The sequence below is a fragment of the Pogona vitticeps genome, chromosome 11, assembly GCF_051106095.1.
Source record: "Pogona vitticeps strain Pit_001003342236 chromosome 11, PviZW2.1, whole genome shotgun sequence".
Taxonomy (NCBI): Eukaryota; Metazoa; Chordata; class Lepidosauria; order Squamata; family Agamidae; genus Pogona; species Pogona vitticeps.
In genome coordinates, this window is record NC_135793.1 from 9,168,383 (window position 1) to 9,190,316 (window position 21,934).

Sequence of the window (21,934 nt, forward strand, 5' to 3'; positions counted from 1 at the left end):
TGAATGAGGACGTGAACCAAAACGTTGTGGCTTACTGGAGCTGCTACAACAAAGTGCGGCTGGAAACTGCCAACGCACCTTCTGGGCAAACTGCCTTTGGAGGGGGGGAAAAACACACACCACACACCAATAAGAAAAAGCCAAGCGGTTCCTCGAGTTCAGTTGGTGACACAGTATTTCCAGAAACAAGCTGTAAAAGAAAAGAAAGACCAGATAAAAAGGAGAGTCCTTGGTGGCATTAAAGTGGAGCAAAGAAACATTTTTAAAAAAAAAAAAAATTCTAGGTTCTAAAGTCATGATGGCTGGAGAGATTCTGAGAGCTTTAAACAAATAAACGAAAATACCCTTTTCCAACTGGGGCAGAGGGTCAAAGAAAGCTAACTTGTACTAGATGATGTGGTAGACGTTGGCGTTCAGAACACTTCAGATATTTGCAAAAAAAAAACCTCCTGAGATTTAATATATGACACAATTGGTGTCAATCTTGTTGGTAAATTGCTGCAAGTTAAGAAGTTAGCATAGGCATTCGCTGTTATGTGCCTAGTTGCATGAAGCAAATGCCTGCACTGACTTCTTGTCGTAAGGCACCAATGAGATTTACTCCAGTGGTGTTGAGTGCAATGGACAGAATCTAGGCCTGCCCTGTCTGCCTAAAGAGGGCAGGGAAAACACTGTGTTACTTATGGTGACCAGAACTTGAAAAAAGTTATTTGTTTGGACCAGTAGTTGAGTTTGCTAGCCATTCTGGTGTTGGATTCTAGGAACTGGGATGTAAAAATCAAGCTCTTAAACAGTGTGCAATTCTGACATTTAAGGACGCTCTTTGCTGTTTTGTGTTGTTATGTGCCAGCAAGTTGGAACCTTACAGCAACCTTAATAGGCGTTTCAAGGTAAGTGAGATATTTAAAGAGTGATTTTACCTGTTCTACTCCCCCAGTGAATTTCCATGACTGAGCAGGGATTCAAACCCTGGTCTCCAGAGCCCTTTACTTACTTATCAATAGTGAAAATACATAGTAAGGCTGAGATGTGGGGCATATATGTGCCAAAACACATCCATTATCAAAAAATGAGAAAGCATACTCGTATAGACTCATTTTATAAAACCTAGCTTCCCTTTTGTTTAGTATTGTAATAATCATACTTATTCTCTTAGCAACCCCCCACCCCTCATGCTGATTTATGGAAAGATGAGTTATATTCATGAGTAATACCATATAATATCTTTACTATGTGGAGGCCTGATGGTTTATAACTATTTTATGGTTTTGTACATTGTATCTTACTCAGTTTTATTATTTTAAAAAATGAGAAAGCATATCAGCCCTAAAAATGGAATGACAGAAAATACAGATTTGCAGAATACAAGTTCATAAACAATTAATAGCATTTAAATAGAAATATAACCCATCTCTTTAGGATGTGAAAAAATGTGAGTAGGTAATCTGTGTGCCTACCCGGTCTGTTTTGGAAGGCATTATCTCTGGGCTAAGGCAGTTGGATCCAAAGCCTCTGCTCTTGAGGGGAAAGGGAGACATCGACAAACTAACAAAGGACACCTTTGAAGAAGTGGATGGGAAATATTGTCCACCAAAGTAACATTTCCAAGCTCTGGACAAGAACCAACATGTCCTTTGACTCAAAATTAATAGACACACCGTTAAAAAAGCAATTCCATAATTTGAGAGCATCTACCTCTCAAATGATGGAATTTAGTTTGGTCTTGAAGTCTACCCTCTCCATCTGTGTAATGCAAGCCACAAATGTTCATCCCCATCGCTGAGATCCAGAGGTATCTCACCTCTCTTGCTAGGTTTCTGGGGAGGAAATTGGTCTGCTTTGAGAAACACTTGGCTTCGGAACTTGTCGGCTGCCGCCAGCTTCCACAGGATGGTCTTGACCTCATTGACCTGAAAAACAACATTGCCATGATAGCCATGGGTTCATCTGCTGTGTGGCCTTGTCTCACTGAGGGGGCATCTACACTGGGATGTTGAATCCTTCTGATTTGATTTGCTGGATTGTGTTTGAAATCACAATCAGCGCTCGTGCAGGAGCTACGGATCGATTCAGGAGTTCACCATTCATACTGGATGTGATGCAAGTCATATTCCAGTCTACAGCCCTGCTTCTTTCCTTTATTTATTTATTTACAGTATTTTTTAGCTGCACCATTACCAGTGGCTTCTAGCTTTCTGTGGTTCAGTCTCTGCTGATCCTTTTATAGTTCACTGTGAAGCTGCTTTCTCATTTAAAGCTTCAGACTACTGCATTTCTCAAAAATCTTTCTACAGAAAAATAATATGGAAAAGTACTTCACAGTCTAAGAGTACTGGACATTAAACGTTTGAACAGTTAGGTTGCAAAATACATTGCAATTCACATGTCAGAATGATTCCATAATAGGGATCACCACCTCCCTTTTCCTATCTATTACTCTTTTAAGTAAAGCATGAAGGACTTACCTTATTTCGAGTCACAGTTTATCACAGTTTATAGTTTAAAACCATATATGAACACACATGAGGTACGGTAGGTAATTCCTGCATATATTGCTTGAAAGTAAGGGAAAAGAATACAGTAATGGATGCGAAAGGGACTTTCAATTAGACTTTCAGACCTGTCAATTAAGTAATTAATTAAATATTTAACAGCATGGAGCTTTTGCTTCACAACAAAAGGGACTTCCCACACAATATGACAGGATTCGGGACTAGCACCCGATCCCCCACATTAAAACCACAGTGCTTTGCTTCGCATGGGGTTGTGAGAAGGAGATGCAGGACACACAGCCTTAAGCTAGATGGTTGCTCATTCCCAGCGGTGAAGAAAGATTCTTTGGCCAGTCATAAAATCCATGGATAACACATTACCTTTTTTGCTTCCAGCAGAAAAACATCTCTGGTTAGCTCAGATCAACACATCAGACCTTGAAAAAGTAATTTTTTGAACTATTTTCCCCGGAATTCCAATGGGCAATTACCATACTGTGGAGGGAATTCTGTGAGTTTTAGTTTAAAACAAATCCTTCTCCAAGCTTTGCAGAACTCATTGCACTTAATTCTGTGCCCTGTACCTGCCTGCTCTTGGGCTGGCTGCCCCTCACAGCCACTTGCCACTGCCAGTGTTATTTTTAATATTTGGTGTTTTTTAAAAAAACACACACACAATATTTCAAACAAGCATAGCGCTAATTCAGTATTACAGATAGAAAAATATATACTGTATATAAATAACAGATTGGACTGCGACTATTCCTTGTAGCCCCAATTCTGTGATCCTGATGTGATACTTGACAAACCCCACAGACAAAATTTACTCCAGCATAGGTGAGCACACATGCCAAAATGATTCCCAACAAACCGTGTCCACAATGGAGTTAAAACAAACAACCCCCTCAAGACTGTTTGAAATACTTTGCTTTCTGAACAAAAACAAAACAAGACAAAAATAATAGCTGCCCATCTTTAAAAATGTGCACTTAGTTTTATGTTGTGTAAAAGGATATTTTTAAATTGATTTCAAGTATGCTAAACCTGGGGGGGGAGTGGTGACGCTGTGGGTTAAACTGCAGAAGTCTCTGTACTGCAAGGTCAGAAGACCAGCAGTCGCAAGATCGAATCCACACAATGGAGTGAGCTCCCGTCGCTTGTCCCAGCTCCTGCCAACCTAGCTGTTTGAAAGCATGTAAAAATGCAAGTAGAGAAATAGGTACTACTTTGGTGGGAAGGTAATGGCGTTCCGTGTCTAGTCACACTGGCCACGTGATCACTGTCTTCAGACAAACGCTGGCTCTACGGCTTGGAAACGGGGATGAGCACCACACCCTAGAGTCGGACATGACTGGACTAAATGTCAAGGGGAACCTTTACCCTTACCTAATGAGTACTTATTAACTACTCTGAGAGCCTCTTTAGCAGAAGAGCAGAGTCCATAGGCAGTATGTGAACAAATCAGATTACTTTTTTTTTAAAGGCTCAAGAGCCGTTGCAGTACCACTCTGTAATTACTGTACTTTCCAAGCTCCGTCTGAGCATTCAAACAATGCCTCTTTATCCACTTGCAGGGGCATCATGCGCAGCGTTTGGAAAAAATTACAAGTCCTAGAATCTTGCAGCCAGCATCGGCTGGAGCATTCTGGAAGTTATAGCCCACAAAGTAACTTTTCCAGTCTCTATGAGTACTGTACTGTACATAAACAGGAAAACCTAGGAGGCTTAAGGTTGCACTCACCAGATTATCAGGGGCATCATCCTGAAGTGACTCTTTGCCTCCTGCAATGAATTAAAAAAAAGTACATCAGGAAATGTGCCCATGGGAAAGGAGAAAACTGAGGGCAAGAGGGAAGCTATAATTTTGTCCTCTTGAAATTCTAGTTTGTCATTTTGCAAATAAAGGTTAAAAATTGCTATCCCCATTGGTGGGTACAGCTTGCAAACGACAGAGCCAGACTAACCGTTCCACCGGCTGCTTTTCTGGATCTGATTCATTCCCTCCTCCAGGGCCGAGAGTGCCGAGTTCAGATTCCTGGATTGATGCAGTCCAGTCAGAGGCACATCGTCGGGTATGAAGCCTACTGTGTTGTCCACAAAGTTAAAATCTGTAGGTCCAAAATCTGTATGGAACACAGATGAGGGGAAAGGTTTGCAATCGCAAGAGCCCCCGTGGAAGGAGGAGACAGAAGTTGTTATATAATAATAGCAGTGCCATGTAAAAGAGAGAGAGAGATAGAATCTGAACTCGGAACACTCTTTCGCCTTTGCCCCTTGGTATAAGATCAAGAGGCAAGTCAAGGAAAAAAACCCAGTGTCATACCACCGTACCAAAAACACTGATGTGGCCCCCTTCTTACACAGCCTCGCTCTGTATCTTTCGAAAAAGAGAGCTGTTTTCTGGCAGTTCCGTTCCTGGACTCTCCTCTATGCAAAAGCACAGGTGGCCATGCTCTCTTACAACCAGGGTGCCTGAAATAACCCCCTCTAGAAAGAACCCCTTTTGATCGCTAGGGTCTTCATGGGACTGGGGCAGTGCGGACGAGCAGGCTGTCTTCAAGAGAAAAGGGCTTGCGGGCAACTGAGGCAACCAGACTCCTTACCTTGCATGTCGTCAATATCTGGGTGAACAGGAAAGGCCTCTGAGGAGAAGGTTGCTGACAGAGCGATGATGGCGCACATCAATGTCTGGGAAGAGATGGCCATTGATGCTCTTTCTTTGCCTCTCGGTCAAGCTGTGTGGATCTTGGCCGTGCCTTGAGCACCTGAGAGGGAGAGCACCCTCCTTTATACCTTCTCCTCCCATCGATTTCAGCAAGATCAATACATTATCATCACCCCGGAAAGGATCCATCCATCCATCCACAGCAGTGACAGAATGACCAAGTGTTGATCATAGGTTAGTCACCCCAACGATGCGCCCTTTTATGCTTCCGTTCTATCATTGTTTGATCAGGTAGCCCTTAATGAATGTTTGAAGTGGAGCAGAGATGTAATTCCTGTTTGTTTCTGGCCTTAGAGAAATTGGGGGACAGTTGTGATGTCAGACTTCACAATACGTTTGGCTCAGGCTAAATAGAACCGACAGCAAAAATAGGTGGGAGTTTTTGAGCAAGCAAAATGCAGATCAGCAATTCGTTTTTCCTGAGGATATTTCTCTGTAAACAGAACCACCAAAGCAGACTCCTGCTCTGAATGAAGCTGAGCAAGGGATTCAAGACTAACGAGAGACGGAGGTCAAAGAAAATGACTACTAATACTAGCACTACTAGTATTACTACTATTACGAATAGAGATTGGAAAAGTTCTTCACACCCCAGAGTTAAACTCTGGATGTTGCTACTACAAACGGTTGTGAAGGCTATAATAGCTTTCAAAAAAAGGCTAGAAAAAAGTTCCTGATACCTAGGGGCTAAAAGGGTGCCAGTGGCACTTGCGGGTTAAACCGCCAAGCCACTGGACTGTCAATCATAAAGTCAGCAGTTCAAATCCGCACGATGGAGAGAGCTCCTGTTACTTGCCCCAGCTCCTGACAACCGAGCAGTTCAAAAGCATGCAAATGCAAGTAGATGAAGAAATATCACCTCGGTGGGAAGGTAACAGCGTTCCTTGTCTAGTCATGCCAGCCAGAGGACCACAGAAAGTATCTATGGACAAACGCCAACTCTTTGGCTTGCAAATGGGGATGAGCACCGGCCCCTAGAGTCAGACATGACTGGACTTAATGGTCAAGGGGAACGTCTACCTTTACCTTTGGGGGCTAATATGTTTGGCAGTCACTGCGACACTCTATTGCCCTCTAGTAAAAACTATAATCCCTGTCTGTAGTTCCACAGCAATGACACTCATATGAGAAGACAATCAGTAAGTTTCAGGCGACTCATTTGTTAACACATTTGGAAGGTTTATTTACAACATGTGCCAGTGTCCATTTTTGTCTCTCGATGGTGTGACAAGTGTGGCAGGGAGAACTTCACTACCGAGACAGAACCCATTTAAAATACTGATATGTTACAGAGGACCCTTTAGACATAATAAACATTTGTGTGTGTGTGTGTGTGTGTGTGTGTGTGTGTGTTTTAAAAAAATGTTTTTTTATTTTAATATGAAAAAGATATTATAACTTTTAACTAACCCACAGATAACTGTGGGTTAGTTAAAAGTTATGTGATGTCAAAGATGTTGTCTTCTTTTTCATATTTTGAAATATTATGCTGTTGAACTATAGATGATTTTAACTCAGCATGGTTACTTTTTCCTGGGCATGATTCCATAACTCTGTGATTCTATAGTCTTTCACTTCGCAGTCGGGGGGATTCGAAAAGAAGGAACATTTGCAAGCTCTGTTATTTCTTAACGGGACACTGTTGTATGTGCAGGTGTTTCTGCTACCTTGCATGCTGCCTCTAGTAGGTTTTGGCTGAGAGGTAATATTTTGGGCAGGGGTGACTGTCAATCACTTACAATACTAACCAATTATTCCTTTCCTGCTTCTGATTTCTAAGAGCTCTTTCCCCTCTCTTGTAGTTAATTGGGAGTAGGTAGTGTGTTAAAGCCTGCTGCTCAAACCAGTCATGTTTATTCTCAGTTCGCTGTTATCTGTTCAACCGTAAGTAAATGAAACCTTTTATTCCTTCTCATTCTAATGTCAGAACGAGTGACTGAGACTGTAAATGCCAGTTGATGAAGAAAAAGAGGCGGGGAATGTGGGAGAATGTGAGGAACACGAAGCTAATTCTGTTCTGTGAGTCCCTGCACTTTTGTTGTGCAGCTAGAGGTATATAACCAAAAATTGAAAAACTCTGCAACTGTAGAGAATCAGACAAATGGTCTCCCTGCATCTTTTTAGAGAAGACACAGTACCTGCTTATTAACTCATTTGTCACCTTCAGCACTGACAGACTCATTTCCCCTCAGCAGCACCTCTCTTCCCAATCAGTGAAGGATGGAGGTGAGACGGATGAAGCTGAGCACCCATCCATTTTTCCCTGGACGCCATCATTTATTTTGGGATTTGATTCTCACAACAACTTTTCCTCTCCCCCCCCCCCCGTGTTCAATTTTCAGCTGTTTACCGGATGTCAGAAATGTTCAGATGAAAAATATTTGACAGGATCTGACTTCTCTGGCTGCCACGCGGCAAAAGAAATGCTTGGCAAAATTATTATTATTATTATTTTGGACTACAACTCCCAGAATCCTCCAGGCAGCATGGGTAGCAGTGGCCTTGATGGCTGAGGGGTTCTAGTCGCCCAAAGTAATAACTGTACCAGGTTCTTAGAGAAGAAGCTCCTGAAAACAGGCTGTAGCCTGTTAGGAGATAGAGAATTAATTGCACGTGGCGGCCAAGCTAGCCCAGGAGGTAGTGTGGTGCAGTGATCAGAGTGCTGGACCCATATCTGGCTAGTTCTAGGTTCTAATCCCCTGCCGAGTCAAACAGTATAAAGGTAAAAACAGTGAGTATACAAATACTAAAACGGATCAAACAAATGACACACACACAAAAACAGATAATCCTTTCAAAACTACGTTCAGTGGGTCTGGTCCTCTATCCATTGGTAAAGATGAGTTACCATTTTGGTGGTGGCCCCACAGCTGTGTGAAGAGCTGCTGCCTTCCCACTGGCCCACGTCTTGCTCTTTTAGCGCAGGTATTCAAACAAGCTGTGAAGAAGCTCCTTCATCCCTCTTGCCTTTAATTCTAGGTCAAGTGTACATTACAAGTAACCCACAAACATTGAGAATGCTTCATGTCAACAGCAGTAGCTTTTCATTCCTCCTGTTAGTTAACAAATTAGCTGGCTTTGTTTTGTTTTGTGGCTGCTCAATGAGAGGCAAGCATCGGTCTTGTCTGCAGCTATGCTCGCTGACTCACAAAGGTCCGTGCGACTCCCACTGCTGGAGCACTAACAGCTTCTAATAATGAACTATCTATAACATATAGCTTGGGCCTGAAAACGGTGAATGGCACACACAGAGCAGCTCTCTTTGTAGTATACACCGGATGTGCCTAGAGATCTATCACTAGTGTTTCTTTTAAGGTGCATCAGTCTCAAAAGTGGCTAAAAACCAATACTCAGGACCAAATAAATAAAATAAATTCAGAACGTCAGTTTTCAGAAAAGGATGGGTGGGCGGGATTCATAGCCCGGGAACCTCCTTGTATGTGCATCTCTGCCTTCCAGGAGTCTGGAGTCATGACGGCCTTCCCTATCTTTGGAGAGGCCACATTGTTCCTGGCATGCAAGGGATTCCATGGCCCGTTGGAGCTGGGTCCCTGAGTAAGCACGGCAGCCTTCGAGTGGAAGATAAGTGCCTGGATCCTGTACGAGACCTTGTAGATCCAGAACGTTTTGCAGTTTCAAAGAGTCTAGGGGAACATCAGCCCTGGGCAAAGAGGTCCACCTCATTTGCTCGCTTTGGCTGCCCATTTCACATGCCCGTTCCCTGGATCCTCTCCTCATGCCATGAGGATGAAGTCCTCCTGTTGCAGGAGATGAGTGGAGGGATGATTCGAAGTGCTCTGGAGCCGTTCTAGAATTCACCTCTGTCAGGTATTCCTCTCCCAGGGACTCTCCGGAGGAGGAAGTGTCTCCAAAGGCCCCCGACAATAGAGCAGAGTCCCTGTCGCCCAGGGGAGCCTGGCGCAGAACATTGGCACAGTAGATGCTCTGTCGCTGGGTGTTGCAGCCCCCTGGAATGAACTGGATCCGGCCTCTTTCCTGCTGGTTCAGGATGCGGTGATGAGAAAAGAAGCACATGGCCGAGAGGGAAGGGGAGTCCCCGTCCAGAGGGAGGACAGCTCTCAAAGCTGACCGATTTGTGTTCTGAAATGTCTGTGAACAGTGTGCAAACCGTTAGTCCAGTGTCAGTCCTAACCCCCGTCTCCTTGAGACACCCCCCATTCCCTTTCCAGTGTGGTTTTTTGACCCTTGCATTCTTGGATGTCCTCGGGAGAAACACCCAAGTCCTGCCTCTAACAGAGCCAGCCTCAAGACATTCTGCTGCCCGAGGCAGAGAACAAGATGAGGGCTGGGGGACCCTCCCCATTCCATGCGCAATAGCCAACTGGACAACAGTTGTATCCATGTCCAGCTGCAGTGATGGGCAAACCACCTCTGCCACACATGGAGATGGCGGGCCAGCCTCAAAGACTGCACGACAAGCTGTCTTGACGCCTCCCAGCATCTACCGTCGAAGGGAGCCACCACGCTCTGCCTTGTAGTGGGGACCTGCCCTGCAAGATAACCCCAGAGATCGCATCCAATAGGGTGCGCACGGGTCTATGCACGTGCCAAGGAGAACCACAGCCCTTCCACTCACCAGTGACTGGGGGAGGACAATTTCTGAAGTTTGCAGGTGGTGCTTAGAGACAGCCCCGCCAACCGCACCCAAAAGGATGAACCCTCCCAGGGTGAGAGATGCTATAACAAAAGGAGTCCAGACATCATCTGAAAAAAGAACAGGAACAACGGGCAGTGAGTGGCTAGGAATGACCTTTCTCCAATTAATCTAATTATATTCTGGCATCTTTCTATGCTTTTTTTCCTTGGATGCCCTCTGAGATTACAGGCTACGTTAAAAAAGTGACTAGCTGTATTTACTACAAGCTGGGAGTTGCAAACCAATATAGTAGTTTTCCACACTGTGTCTGATGCACAGGAGAACAGCCGGGACTGTCAGCTGTTGTTCTTTTGGGTTGTTGCCCTTTTCACAGCCCCCTGGGGGTTTCTGGGACTTGTAGTCCAAAAAACCAAGACTCCCAAGGTCTGGAGGAGCAGAGAACCTCACCTGTCCAAGGGCATTTTTACCAGCCACAGAGGACTTTTGCTCATTGACTCACTGGACCTGCAATATGGCATGGGAAGTGGGTGAGCCACTGTGGGGTTGTGATTAGAGTACTAGGGTGGAGAACAGACTCACTGGGTGATTTTTGGAACAGTCATTCTTTCTTCTTGGCCTCCCTTGTAGAGATGTTGAGAGAATAAACAAGGGAAGGAATGGCAGGATAAAAACAGGAACTGCTGGATAGGTCAGTGGTTTAAAGCATCTGGCTTTGGATCCAGAGGTTGGGAGTTCAGTTCCCCACTATGCTTCCTTGACAGGGGCTGGACTTGATGACCTTTAGGGTCCCTTCCAACTCTGCAGTTCTGAAATCATCATTATTATAACATACTGAATTAAAATGAACACGTGTCACAAAACTAAGCCACCATAGTAAGGACCCCAGTCGCTCTTACCTGGGCACTTGATACACTGCACAGCCTCCTTGGCTGGCTGGTGGACCACTGTTGCTTGGACACAGTAGTTTACATTCGGTTTTATGTTCTCAAATGTGTGGTTCATTCTGCCAAGCTTGTAACCCACCTTGGGGAGAAAAACGGAGAGGAGGTCAACACGGTCTTCCGCATACTTGGAAACAACAAAGGGAGAACGCCCTGCTCGAGAGGGTATAAAGTGTTCATGTATAACAAACCCAATGCATTTCCAGTGATAATTCCAGTGGACAGAAAATGCCAAATCATCATCATGTTAGAATAGCGGAGCTGGAAGGGACCCTATGGATCCCTTCCGGCTCAAGGAGGCGCAGCGGGGGAATTGAACTTCCAACCTCTCGCTCCCCTGAGAGTACATTGTACAGACTATCACAACGTTCACTGAAGAATAACTTAGAACATACTTTTTAATAAATAAACCCTGGATACGGTTTCTCTCATTTTGGAAATGGTAGAATCTTCAAATGTGATCCCCCCCCCCATTTTGCTTATATAAAGAGGGGTCCATGTTTCCTGTGTTTCTGCTCTCAGCCAGTTCAGAGGGCCTCTTTGCTTCCGACAGAGTTATGGACAGATTTCAGGTTCAGCTTTGCATCTTTTTTGGTCTGCAAAGGAGTGTACTTGCGAGAGCTGCCTAGTCTTAGATTTTGGCCCAAGGGTCAGGTTTTAGAGTCCATTCTCCAGAACCCAGACTCTGGCCTGCTTTCACTATTGATTTCTTCCTGGAAATCTTCATGTACAGCTATGCAATAACCTTCATTAGATCATTCTGGTGCAACCTCACTGCTAAAACTTGAACCATGATTTTGGGAATTCCTGGTTCTGATTCCACCTCCACCATAAAATCCCTAAGGAAAAAATAATCAAACAGGGGGGAGGTTGAAACTGAGTTCAACCATAACAGAAAGAAGAAAAGAAAAAGCTCACACCCGCCGATGTCTTGACGCACCATTACTTTCTGGATGGTTTTGTTCTCTCTCTGAAGGGCGACCAGGATGCGCAGAACTTTCATGACCTTGAGGTTCTCACTTGTCTTCAGGGGGGTCCGAGGCATAGACACAGACACAGTAAGATCATGGTCGGCTACCACCAGAGATAGATTAAGGGGACCAATAACTGCTAAGGAGAAAAAAGAAAAGAGGCACTATTAGCCAGTCCCCTTTCGCCTGTCAGAATTTTGGTGGACTCAACTCTTATCTCTTTTTTTTTAGACTAAATTATTTTTTTATTTGAACATATACTTCTGCCAACTACAAACAAAATACAATATAAGATTAAAAAAATAGAAAAAGAAATGAGAAAAAAAATTCCCCCCTCCCCCTTTTGAGGACAGAGATTCCAACCTCATTAAGTCCAAAATTTCCCAAGTTTCCAGAGAGCACTGAAAAAAACCCCACATAAATCATTTTGCCCTAAGCTTTGATCTGTCCCGGGGCCCAAACATATATTAAGTTCCAGCTTTGTTTTGCATAGTCCCTTGGTTGTTCTCGTAGTGCTTCTGAAAGTGTGTCTGGTTCTATAATATCCAACAGCTTCTTCAGGAACTCCTCTATCATAGGTATGTCTTCACTTTTCCATTTTTGGGCCCAGAGTAACCTAGCCGCTATAAATATATATATCAAACAATATTTAATTTTCTTATCAGTAATTTCTGGCATAATATTTAGTAGTGTTATTTCAGGTTTGAAATTTAATTCCTGTTGACTCCTTTTATTATTTCCCACAGCTGTAACCAATAACCCTTGGCTTTTTCACATGTCCACCACATATGATAATAAGTTCCTACTTTTTTTTTTTTTACATTTTCAACAAACATTGCTGCTACCCTCTGACATTTTTGCCAGCTTTACAGGGGTGTACTGCCATCTGTAAAACATTTTGAGGATATTTTCTCTTACGTTTACCGGCTTAATCATTTTATAACACTCTTTCCACATCACCGTCCAATGATCAATATCAATATTATAACCAAAGTTACTTGCCCATTTTATCATTGTCAACTCAACTCTATCTTCAGTGGCTTGAAATGGGACAAAGGCTTTTTATCACCCTACATTCATTAAGCACCTCATACGTGCAAGGACGCACTACTCATGCGTGTTCATAACCACTGTTATCAGAATGATCACTGTGGCTGTGACCACATGGTCAAATATTGCAGGATCTGTTAACAGGTGTAAAAGGGAAGAATTCATCTTTGTTTTACATGATGCAAAAGCCAACCTGAATCAGAGCAAAACCTCTTTTTGCTCCCAGTGCAGAGTAGAACCTGGGTCTTCTACTTTTTTCAAGCTGAAACGAGTTGAATGGAGTTTCCTCCGTGTGATAAGTTACTTTGTTCTCCCAAAGGATGGAGGGCATGGCTGTGGGTGATATTCTGGTGACACACTGAGCGGGGTGTGATGTTTTAGACATGGGGAACACTCACCCCCATGGTCTTCTTCGTAGTCACTCCAAAGTGTTTTTTAATTTTATTTTATTTTACAGAAACTATCAAGTTTAGCGCTGTATCACCTTATCACTACAGTGATAGACTAGTTTAGTTCTAGATTTTAAAACAAAAACCGATGTGAAATAGAAACCACTCTGACAAATTAAGTTCACTACCATGTCTCCATTGTATGTGTGAATGTGTTTGTATGTTACAGAGAACTTTTGAAAACTGTTTCTCCCCCCCCCCCCCCCCAGTGTTGTACAACAGCCCACCAGCTTTCCAATGAACCATAAAAGGAAAGCAGGGGATCAGTAGAGCAGAATCCAAAGGAAAGGGGCTGTGGTGTAGATTAAACCACATTAGATGGAGGGGGCTTGCTTGCACCCACCAGCTGTTTCCCCTTCTTCAAAATCAGAGCAGAAAACATTTCCTTACTGTCTTTATATAGCTGCAGTGTATTCGAATTGGCCCAATCAGACCACCTAGATCCATCCTGGGCTCTCACCCTGGCATAGTAGTGGGTGTATAAATCTGGCAGATGCAGCTGACAGCTCTGGATCACTTTCAGATTGTTCCCTCGGCAGGACGTCTCTTTGACCCATCCAGGAGAAGATCTGTTACTTAAAAACAGAAAACGCAGCCCTCCAATGAAGTCTTGTCTATTCAAGTGCTTACGTAGCATAAAGTCTCTGGTTTTAGGGTTCTATAGCAGGATAGAAACAACGTTAATATTTAGAAGGGTCGTGACAAAACAGCAAGAAGTTCCATTTTTGCCCTGTAATTCTTGGACTCATAGATGGCTGGATAGCTCAGTGGTTTAAGTATCTGGCTGCTGAGCCAGAGGGTTGGGAGTTCGATTCCCCACTGGGCCTCCTTGACAGGGGCTGGACTCGGTCATCCCTAGGGTCCCTTTCCAGCAGTTCTAAGATTATTATTGGTTTGACTGTGCTTGTCGGGGCTGTAACTATGGTGGAGCTAGATGAGTTAGACTCAGAGGTTGGGAGTTCAATTCCCCACTATGCCTCTTGTGAGTACAGCCAGCCTGTGTTGCCTTGGCCAATCTGCACGGTCCCAAGGCTGCCCCCTAGAGGAAGGGAATGGGAAACCACTTCTGAGTATTTTCTACATGGAACACCATGAAAAAGGTTGCCATAAATCAGACTTGACTTGATGTCACATAATTATTTATTATTACTGTACTAATTCTCAGAGTCACCTGCCATGTTTGCTGAGGGCATCCTTTGACTTGTGACATCTGAAGGGCCGTATACCATGTTTCCTCGAAAATAAGACAGGGTTTTATATTAATTTTGGCTCCAAAAGAGGCTTATTTTCAGGGGATGTTTTATTTTTTCATGTACAACAATCTACATTTATTCAAATACAATCATGTCATCTTTTTCTGGTTGCTGCACAAGGATGGAGGGCAGGGTTTCACTCAACTGGGGCTTATTTTTGGGGTAGGGCATATATGACGAGCATCCTGAAAAGTCATACTAGGGCTTATTTTTAGGTTAGGTCTTATTTTAGAGGATGCGGGGTATTTCCAGTCATAAAGTAAATAAACACTTCTCCATTGTCAAAGGAAAAAGACTAAAGTTCCAACCTACCCATTATGTCTCTCCACTTCATACTGAGTGTTGCTGGTTGAGCCTGGAGCTGGATGCCATATCAAAAACGTGTAAAAATTCTCAGAGATTAGTGTTACATTCTGTGGTGGAAGAAGCAACATTCCTTAGATAAGGAGAAAGAAAAGAAACCAGACTAAGCACGTTGATCAATGTGAGCTTTCGTGGCTGAACATCCATTTCTTCAGATACTGGCGGGTGCAGTGTACTTATATAAATCTCCGTGGCCAGGTGAGGTTACATAACAAAGTGTCAGTGCCTGGTATTATAGCCCACAGAGTTGGACCACCAGGCTTTTGGGGAGTTCAATTCCTCACTGTGCCTCCTGGGGGCAGAGCCAGCCTGGGTGGCCTTGGGCAAGCTGCAAAGTCCCAGAGCACCCCAGGAAAAAGTCACTGGTAAAACAATTCTGAGTACTCTATACCTATGGGTGTATGTGTTATTAGAAACAGGATCCCCCCGCAAAAGGCAAACAAAACAAAAACATAAACAAAAGGCCAACTTTAGTGGGACCTTCTCTGCTCCAAGAACCGAGTTTTCTTTCATTTGCATGCACACATATTGTCATGCAAAAAAAGAAAGTACACCTTCCTTGAATTCTATAGTTTTGCATATCAGGACATAATACAAATTCATCTGGTCCTTAGCAAGTCTAAAAATTAGGTAAATACCACCTCAGATGAACAACAATACATGACATATTACACTGTGTCATTATCGATTTGTCAAAAGTCAAGCCAAAATGAACAAGCCATGTGTGAAAAACAAAGTACACCATAGAATTCAAGAACTTGTAGCAGCAATAACTTGAAGTAATCGTTTTTGGTATGACTGCAAGGTGCCCAGGTCCTATGGTTGCAAAACAAGTCCAAATCATCATCCTTCCATCACCGTGCTTGACAGTTGGTATGAGGTATGTGTGCTGATACACTGTGTTTGGTTTTTGTCCAACATAGCACTATGTATTATGACCAAACATCTCTACTTTGATCCTGTGTGTCCAAAAGACATTGTTCCAGAAGTCTTGTGGCTTGTCCAGATGCAACTTTGCAAAACCTTGCTGCCATATTCTTTTTAGAGAGAAGAGGATTTCTCCTGGCAACCCTTCCAAACCAAACACACTTGTTCAGTATTTCTAATTGTACTTTCATTAACTTCAACTTTTAACATGCTAACCGAGACCTGCCGAGTCTGAGATGCAACTCTTGGGGTTTTGGCAATTTCTCTGAGCATTGCATGGTCTGACTTGGGGGTGAATTTGCTTGGACATCCACTCCTGGGAAGATTGGCAACTGTTTAAAAAGCTTTCCACTTGTGAATAATTTTCCTCACTGTAGAAAAATGGATTTTAGATTGTTTGCAAATGGCCTTATAATCCTTCCCAGATTGGTGGGCAGCAACAATTGCTTCTTCATTGCTGATGTGTTTCCTCCAGGTCTGTTAACACACACCTGAATGCTCTAGACCAGCATACTGCTAAAGCTTCAGCTTTTATAGAGGTGGTCACACTTTCTGATGATCAATTATTCAAGGGCATTTGGTTAGCAGCAATTGGCTGCTACTTAGCCTCTTAATTCCTATGGAAATAATATGGGTATACTTAGTTCTTCTCCATTTTGGTTTTATTTTTGTTAAATAAATCACAACTCGGTGTAATATGTTATGTGTTGTTGTTCATGTGAGGTAGTATTTACCTAATTTTCAGACCCGCTATGTAAAACTGTAGAATTCAAAGATGGTTTCTTTTACACATGCATGCAATCTTCAGAAGGAAGCACTATTTCTATACATTAGTTTGAGAGCAACTGGGAGAGTCCGAGAACCAGTTTTCCATTCCCAGCATTCACTGCAGGCTACAACAGGCTCTCCATGTGAGAAAAAAAAAACCACAAAAATTAAACAGGAAGTAGTCAGAACTCAACTTAAAGTTGCATACAGGGGCTGTCTGAGTGAAGAAACATGATACAAAGTGCTCTAATGCAGGGGTCCCCAACCCCCGGTCTGCGGCCGGTGACAGTCTGTGGCTTGGGCCGGACCAGGAGATGGAGACAGATCTCCCACCCACACGCACTTCCCTGTACAGCCCCTTTGTGCGCCCATGCAAGCACCCCCACCCTTCATGCAAGTGCCCCCTGAGTGCCCCCCTCTGCGCATGCACGTGAGTGTGTGCGCGCCCACTCAAGTGCCGGTTGGGGAAGGCAAGGAAGTGCCCCACTTTCCCCAACTGGTCCGCGGTGTTCAAAAGGTTGGGGACCACTGCTCTAATGCACCTTTCAGAGGGAACTGTGTCTTCACTTTTGGAAGAGTGAAGCAGAGATACAATATTTAGGCTTGTGCAATTACTTATTGGATCACTGAAATTCACAAGTGTGGCCAAGTGCAGTTTTCTCCAGACTGATGGTTCTTCCAGATGAGGAAACGTTGCACCTCCCTTCGCGCCTGTTCAATGGGAAGGAAAATAAACCTTTCTAGGATTCATGTCCAGCCTGCACAACCTCTTGAAAATTGCTTCTCTCCTTTTAAAAAAATCTAGAACCTCCTTTTAAATATGTGAATAAAGTAATATCTGCTAGAGCTTCTCTTCTGGGACTCTTTTCTGTGGGAGGTGTTTCTCTGCTGAGAGACCATAAACAGAAAGCTTTCAGTGGTGAAGCTTTGGCCATGGAAATGAACTTTGAATGGGAAATGCTATAGTAAGAAACTCTCCCCTAGAACAAACCAAACCAAAAAATAAACCACACATACAGAAGGACATAACAAGCACACAAAGCCATAATTTTTATCAATGAACATAGCAAGACAATCTTTACATGATACAGATGGCAGGAAAAATATCAATATTATCAGTGATGAATCAGGTGCATTGCAGAAACAAATACAATAGGACCCCTGTATCCAAGGGAGATCAGTTCCAACCCCACCTCACCCCCCGTGGATGCTGAAAAACACAGATAATAGTGAACACTATTATAGTGTAATAACCAATGCTACTGGTAGCATGGTTTCTGGCTCCCTCTAACGTCCAGTTCTCAGAACATCACTACAAATAACGTATTTTTCCATGTAAAAGACTATATTTTGTCTAAAATTTTAGACTAAAATTGAGGGTCCTCTTATACACAGAAGTAAGCTGAGGAGAATACAAAAACAAGTGGAGGGGAAAGCAGGGATCAAATAGTTCCTGCAGGGCTTTGATCCCTGCTTTCCCCTTCACTTGCTAAGCCTTAGCAAAAGGAAAGCAGGGATCAAAGCACTGCAGGATCGCTTTTATCCCTGCTTTCCCCTCTGCTTGCTAAGTCCCACGGGGCTTAACAAAAGGAGGGGGGAAAGAATCAAAGCAATCCCATGACTGTATAAGGGGGAAAGAGATCAAAACAATCATGTAGTTGCGGGATTGCTTTGATCCCTTTCCCCCTCCTTTTCCAAAGCCCCACGGGGCTTAGCACGAAGGGAGAAAGCAGGGATCAAAGCGATCATGCAGTGCTTTGATCTCTTTCCCCCTACACTTGCTAAGCCGCACTTAGATTTCTTAATTTTGGGTTAGGAAAGTGGGGGGCGTCTTATACATGGGGGCATCTTATACATGGAAAAATACAGTATATGTCTGGGGGATTTTTCTTTTAGTATTTTTAGTATTTTCAGACCATACATGAGTGAATCAGTGGATCCTGATCCCTCAGGAAAAAGGATCCTATTGGGAAAGTCCTTAAATTTGGGAAAGAAGCAAAAACCTTTTTCAAAAACTCTAACGAATATATTGGCCCTTGTTCCTGCAGGCAGCCTGACTCACAAGACCAAGTCAGAGCTTGAAGAAAAGACTTAGGGATCCATTGACAGTTGTTCTTTGCTCTGTAAATGAAAAACAGGTCGTCATAACCCCTAGCAATGTGTCCATCACCCAGAGAAGCTCCAAAAAGACTTAACTAACCTTTTCCTTGCCAGGTTAAGAAATCAAAGACTTACCTTCTTGAAAGGAACAATCCATTTGGCTGAGCAGTTAAATCAATTTTTCAGCCGTTTTGAGGTGGAAACAGGAACAACCATTATTCCAGCACCTACTGTCTATAATACATCACTAGAATCTACCATCAACAGACAACCACTAGTACTGCAGATTTCAGATGTGAGACGCGCTTTCCAGAATATTAATGTTCGAAAGGCAGCTGGACCAGATGGAATCATGGGACGAGTTATTAGGGGCTGTGCTGCAGAATTAGCTGGAGTTTTTACGGATATTTTCAATCTATCCTTGTTGCAGTGTTCAGTCCCTACTTGCCTGAAGACATCTATTATAGTGCCAGTCCCCAAGCAGTCAGCTGTGGTATCTCTCAATGATTACAGACCAGTAGCTTTAACATCTGTTGTTATGAAATGTTTTGAGAGATTGGTGCTGGATTACATTAAGGCTAGTCTTCCACCTTCTTTGGACCCATGGCAATTTGCATACAGGAAAAATAGATCTACTGATGATGCTGTGTCCATTGTACTCCATACTGTATTGAGCCACTTAGAACATCAGGGAACTTATGCGAGGCTGTTGTTTGTGGATTATAGCTCTGCTTTTAATACCATTCTACCAAATAGGTTGTTTTTTAAAATGATCAACCTGGGATTACCTCAGGAGATCTGCATGTGGATAAAGGATTTTCTGACAGATAGGCCACAGTCAGTAAGGATGGGATCTCACCATTCTTCTACCCTGGTACTAAGTACAGGAGCTCCCCAGGGCTGCGTGCTAAGTCCCTTCCTCTATTCCCTGTACACACATGATTGCACCCCACTGTATAACACCAATGCAATTATTAAATTTGCGGATGATACGACAGTGGTGGGGCTCATAAATAAGAACAATGAGTCTGCTTATAGAAAGGAAGTACAAAGGTTGATACTTTGGTGTAAAGAAAATCATCTCACACTTAACATCAAAAAAACTAAAGAACTCATAATTGATTTTAGGAGGAAAAGATATGTACATTTACCACTGTACATAAACGGTGAGGAAGTGGAGAGAGTTGGTAGTTTTAAATTTCTGGGTACTTACATCTCAGAGGACCTCTCATGGACTATAAATGCCAACATGCTAATGAAGAAGGCACAGAAGAGGCTGTATTTCCTGAGAATGCTCGGCAAGTTAAATTTATCTCAGCATTTGCTTCTGTCATACTATCGTAGCACCATTGAGAGTGTCCTAACCTATGGCATTCTGGCATGGTTTGGGAGTAGCTCTGTAGCGGACAAAAAAGCTCTACAGAGAACCATTAAAATTGCCCAGAATATCATCGGGCTCCAGCTACCAACCCTGGATGACATCTTCACATCCCGCTGTCTAAGGAAATCACATAGCATCCTGAGAGACTCTTCCCATCCTGCTTATAACTTTTTTGAACTGTTACCATCTGGCAGAAGATATAGAACAATTAAGACTCGGACCACACGTTTTCTCAATAGTTTTTATCCCAGAGCTATAATTGCAATTAATAATGAGCTTAAAGACCACCAGTAGTGAATAATTAGTTGGACTGTGTAACTTGGCCTGCGGTGTAGATGTTTGTATTTTTAGTGGGGAACTTTTAGTGGGTGTTTGGGAATTTTATGTGTGTGCATGTGTCTGGTCTCTGGGTGTCTGTGAATTTCGTTGTATGTGTATATACTTACAATGACAATAAATTATTATTATTATTATTATTATTATTATTATTATTATTATTATTATTATTATTATTATTATTATTATAAGGAGGAAAAGGATGGCCCAAAATGCAATAGTCATTGTTTTTCATTTGAGCCTACCAGGTCTACGGCCATATGTCTTAACCCCCATATTTAAATTACAGAGCCTGACAACAAGGAAGAAGCTAGCAAGAAGAATGAGCAAAATAACTCCACCTTAGATCACTCTTCTTGGTATGCACTGGTTGATACGGAAGTGCAGGATGAATTACTGCTTTTATTTTTCCAAACTAGAGTATGAAGAGGTTGCTCGGCCCCTTTGCGGTTAGACCATCTGGTCTCAGAATGTTACCTGGCAGCCAATTTGCTTGGGATTATTAGCAGATGACTCACAAAGAACATCACCACAGGTCAGCTGACTCCAGGTGAATACGGAGCCTCATACCTGCCTCTTAAAATCATAGCCACCAAGGACATCTAGGCTGAAAAAAGAGCTCCTTTCTCAAAAGACTGCGGAGAACAGCAGAGTTCCGAAAGAACATAGCCAGAATCCTCCAGCCCATCTGACCACTGCAAAGCTGCTGGTGGAAGAATTCTGGGTGTTATTGTCTACGTAAGGGAACTTTTCCAATCTTTACTAGCAGTCATGTGTCAAGACTATTTTTTTTTTTACTTAATGCCTTTAAGAGATCTGCCTTACAGATAGCAGCACAAATTGCTTTGCTTAGGATGCAGCCAGATGGGCTGGTGTGGGCCAAATATGGTTGCTTGGGGTCGGGTGAAGGCGTGATATACCATTTGGTGGAATCTTCACATCTAAATAACCAATCAGAGCAAGCAACTTTTCTGGTCTGGCTCCTTCTGGTTGGAATTTCCAATACTGTGAAGCGGCTTAATAAGCAAGCCATTTCAGGATATTGGCAAATCGAACATTTCCTCTGCTCCTTATCTAAGGTGGAGTTGTTTTATTCATCTTCCTAGTTTCTTTGTTCTCAGACTCTGTGATTTCAATATGGGGACTGAGATCTATGGAAGCAGCAGTAGAGGAAGTGATTTTTTTAAAAGCAGTAGACCATTGCTGATGTGCTGCATCAGTTATATATACATGCCCGCAGCCAAATCCAAAAAAAGAAATTATAACCGAGCAATCTGCTGCAATCTTAAAAAAAAAAAAAAAACAATTGTGTCTACCCTTCCGCCAAAGAGCAGAGGAAGTGTTCAATTTGCCAGTATCCTGAAGTGGCTTACTTATTAAGCCACTTCACTATATTGGAAATTCTAACCAGAAGGAGCCTTGACAGCAAGACGGCTAGTTTTTGATCTGTTCCCAACGATCCTACCTACAGAAGTATCCTACAGAAGTAGAAGCCCTTGAGAGAAGCTCAGAAAGGTGTGGTTAGGCACACTCTTGGGCCATTTTGGTTTGCTCCTGCTG

General features: G+C 43.0%; 1 protein-coding gene across 2 annotated transcripts; it reads right to left on the reverse strand.

Moving 5' to 3' along the window:
- Positions 1-7,270: 7,270 nt before the first annotated feature.
- LOC110084937 (uncharacterized) lies at positions 7,271-21,274 on the reverse strand. 2 transcript variants are annotated; one of them, XM_072981211.2, is made up of 7 exons: positions 20,716-21,274; positions 14,812-14,935; positions 13,707-13,821; positions 11,717-11,886; positions 10,732-10,858; positions 9,815-9,942; positions 7,271-9,327 (listed from the first exon to the last, which is right to left on the reverse strand). In XM_072981211.2, exons 3-7 carry the CDS (start codon positions 13,801-13,803, stop codon positions 8,608-8,610), a joined length of 1,242 nt encoding a protein of 413 aa, XP_072837312.2. In that variant the 5' UTR covers positions 13,804-13,821; positions 14,812-14,935; positions 20,716-21,274; the 3' UTR covers positions 7,271-8,607. The 2 variants fall into 2 exon arrangements, with proteins under 2 accessions (XP_072837312.2, XP_072837311.2); XM_072981210.2 differs by lacking the exon at positions 20,716-21,274 and adding an exon at positions 18,793-18,814.
- Positions 21,275-21,934: the final 660 nt, after the last annotated feature.

Excerpts from the sequence above, each read along its gene's own strand:
- LOC110084937 (XM_072981211.2), bottom strand. The coding sequence starts at position 13,803 with ATGGGTCAAAGAGACGTCCTGCCGAGGGAACAATCTGAAAGTGATCCA. Across the intron at positions 10,859-11,716 it reads AAACCATCCAGAAAGTAATG|GTGGGTTACAAGCTTGGCAG; the intron begins GTGCGTCAAGAC and ends TTTCTCCCCAAG. Across the intron at positions 9,328-9,814 it reads TTGTCCTCCCCCAGTCACTG|ACATTTCAGAACACAAATCG; the intron begins GTGAGTGGAAGG and ends CACTGTTCACAG.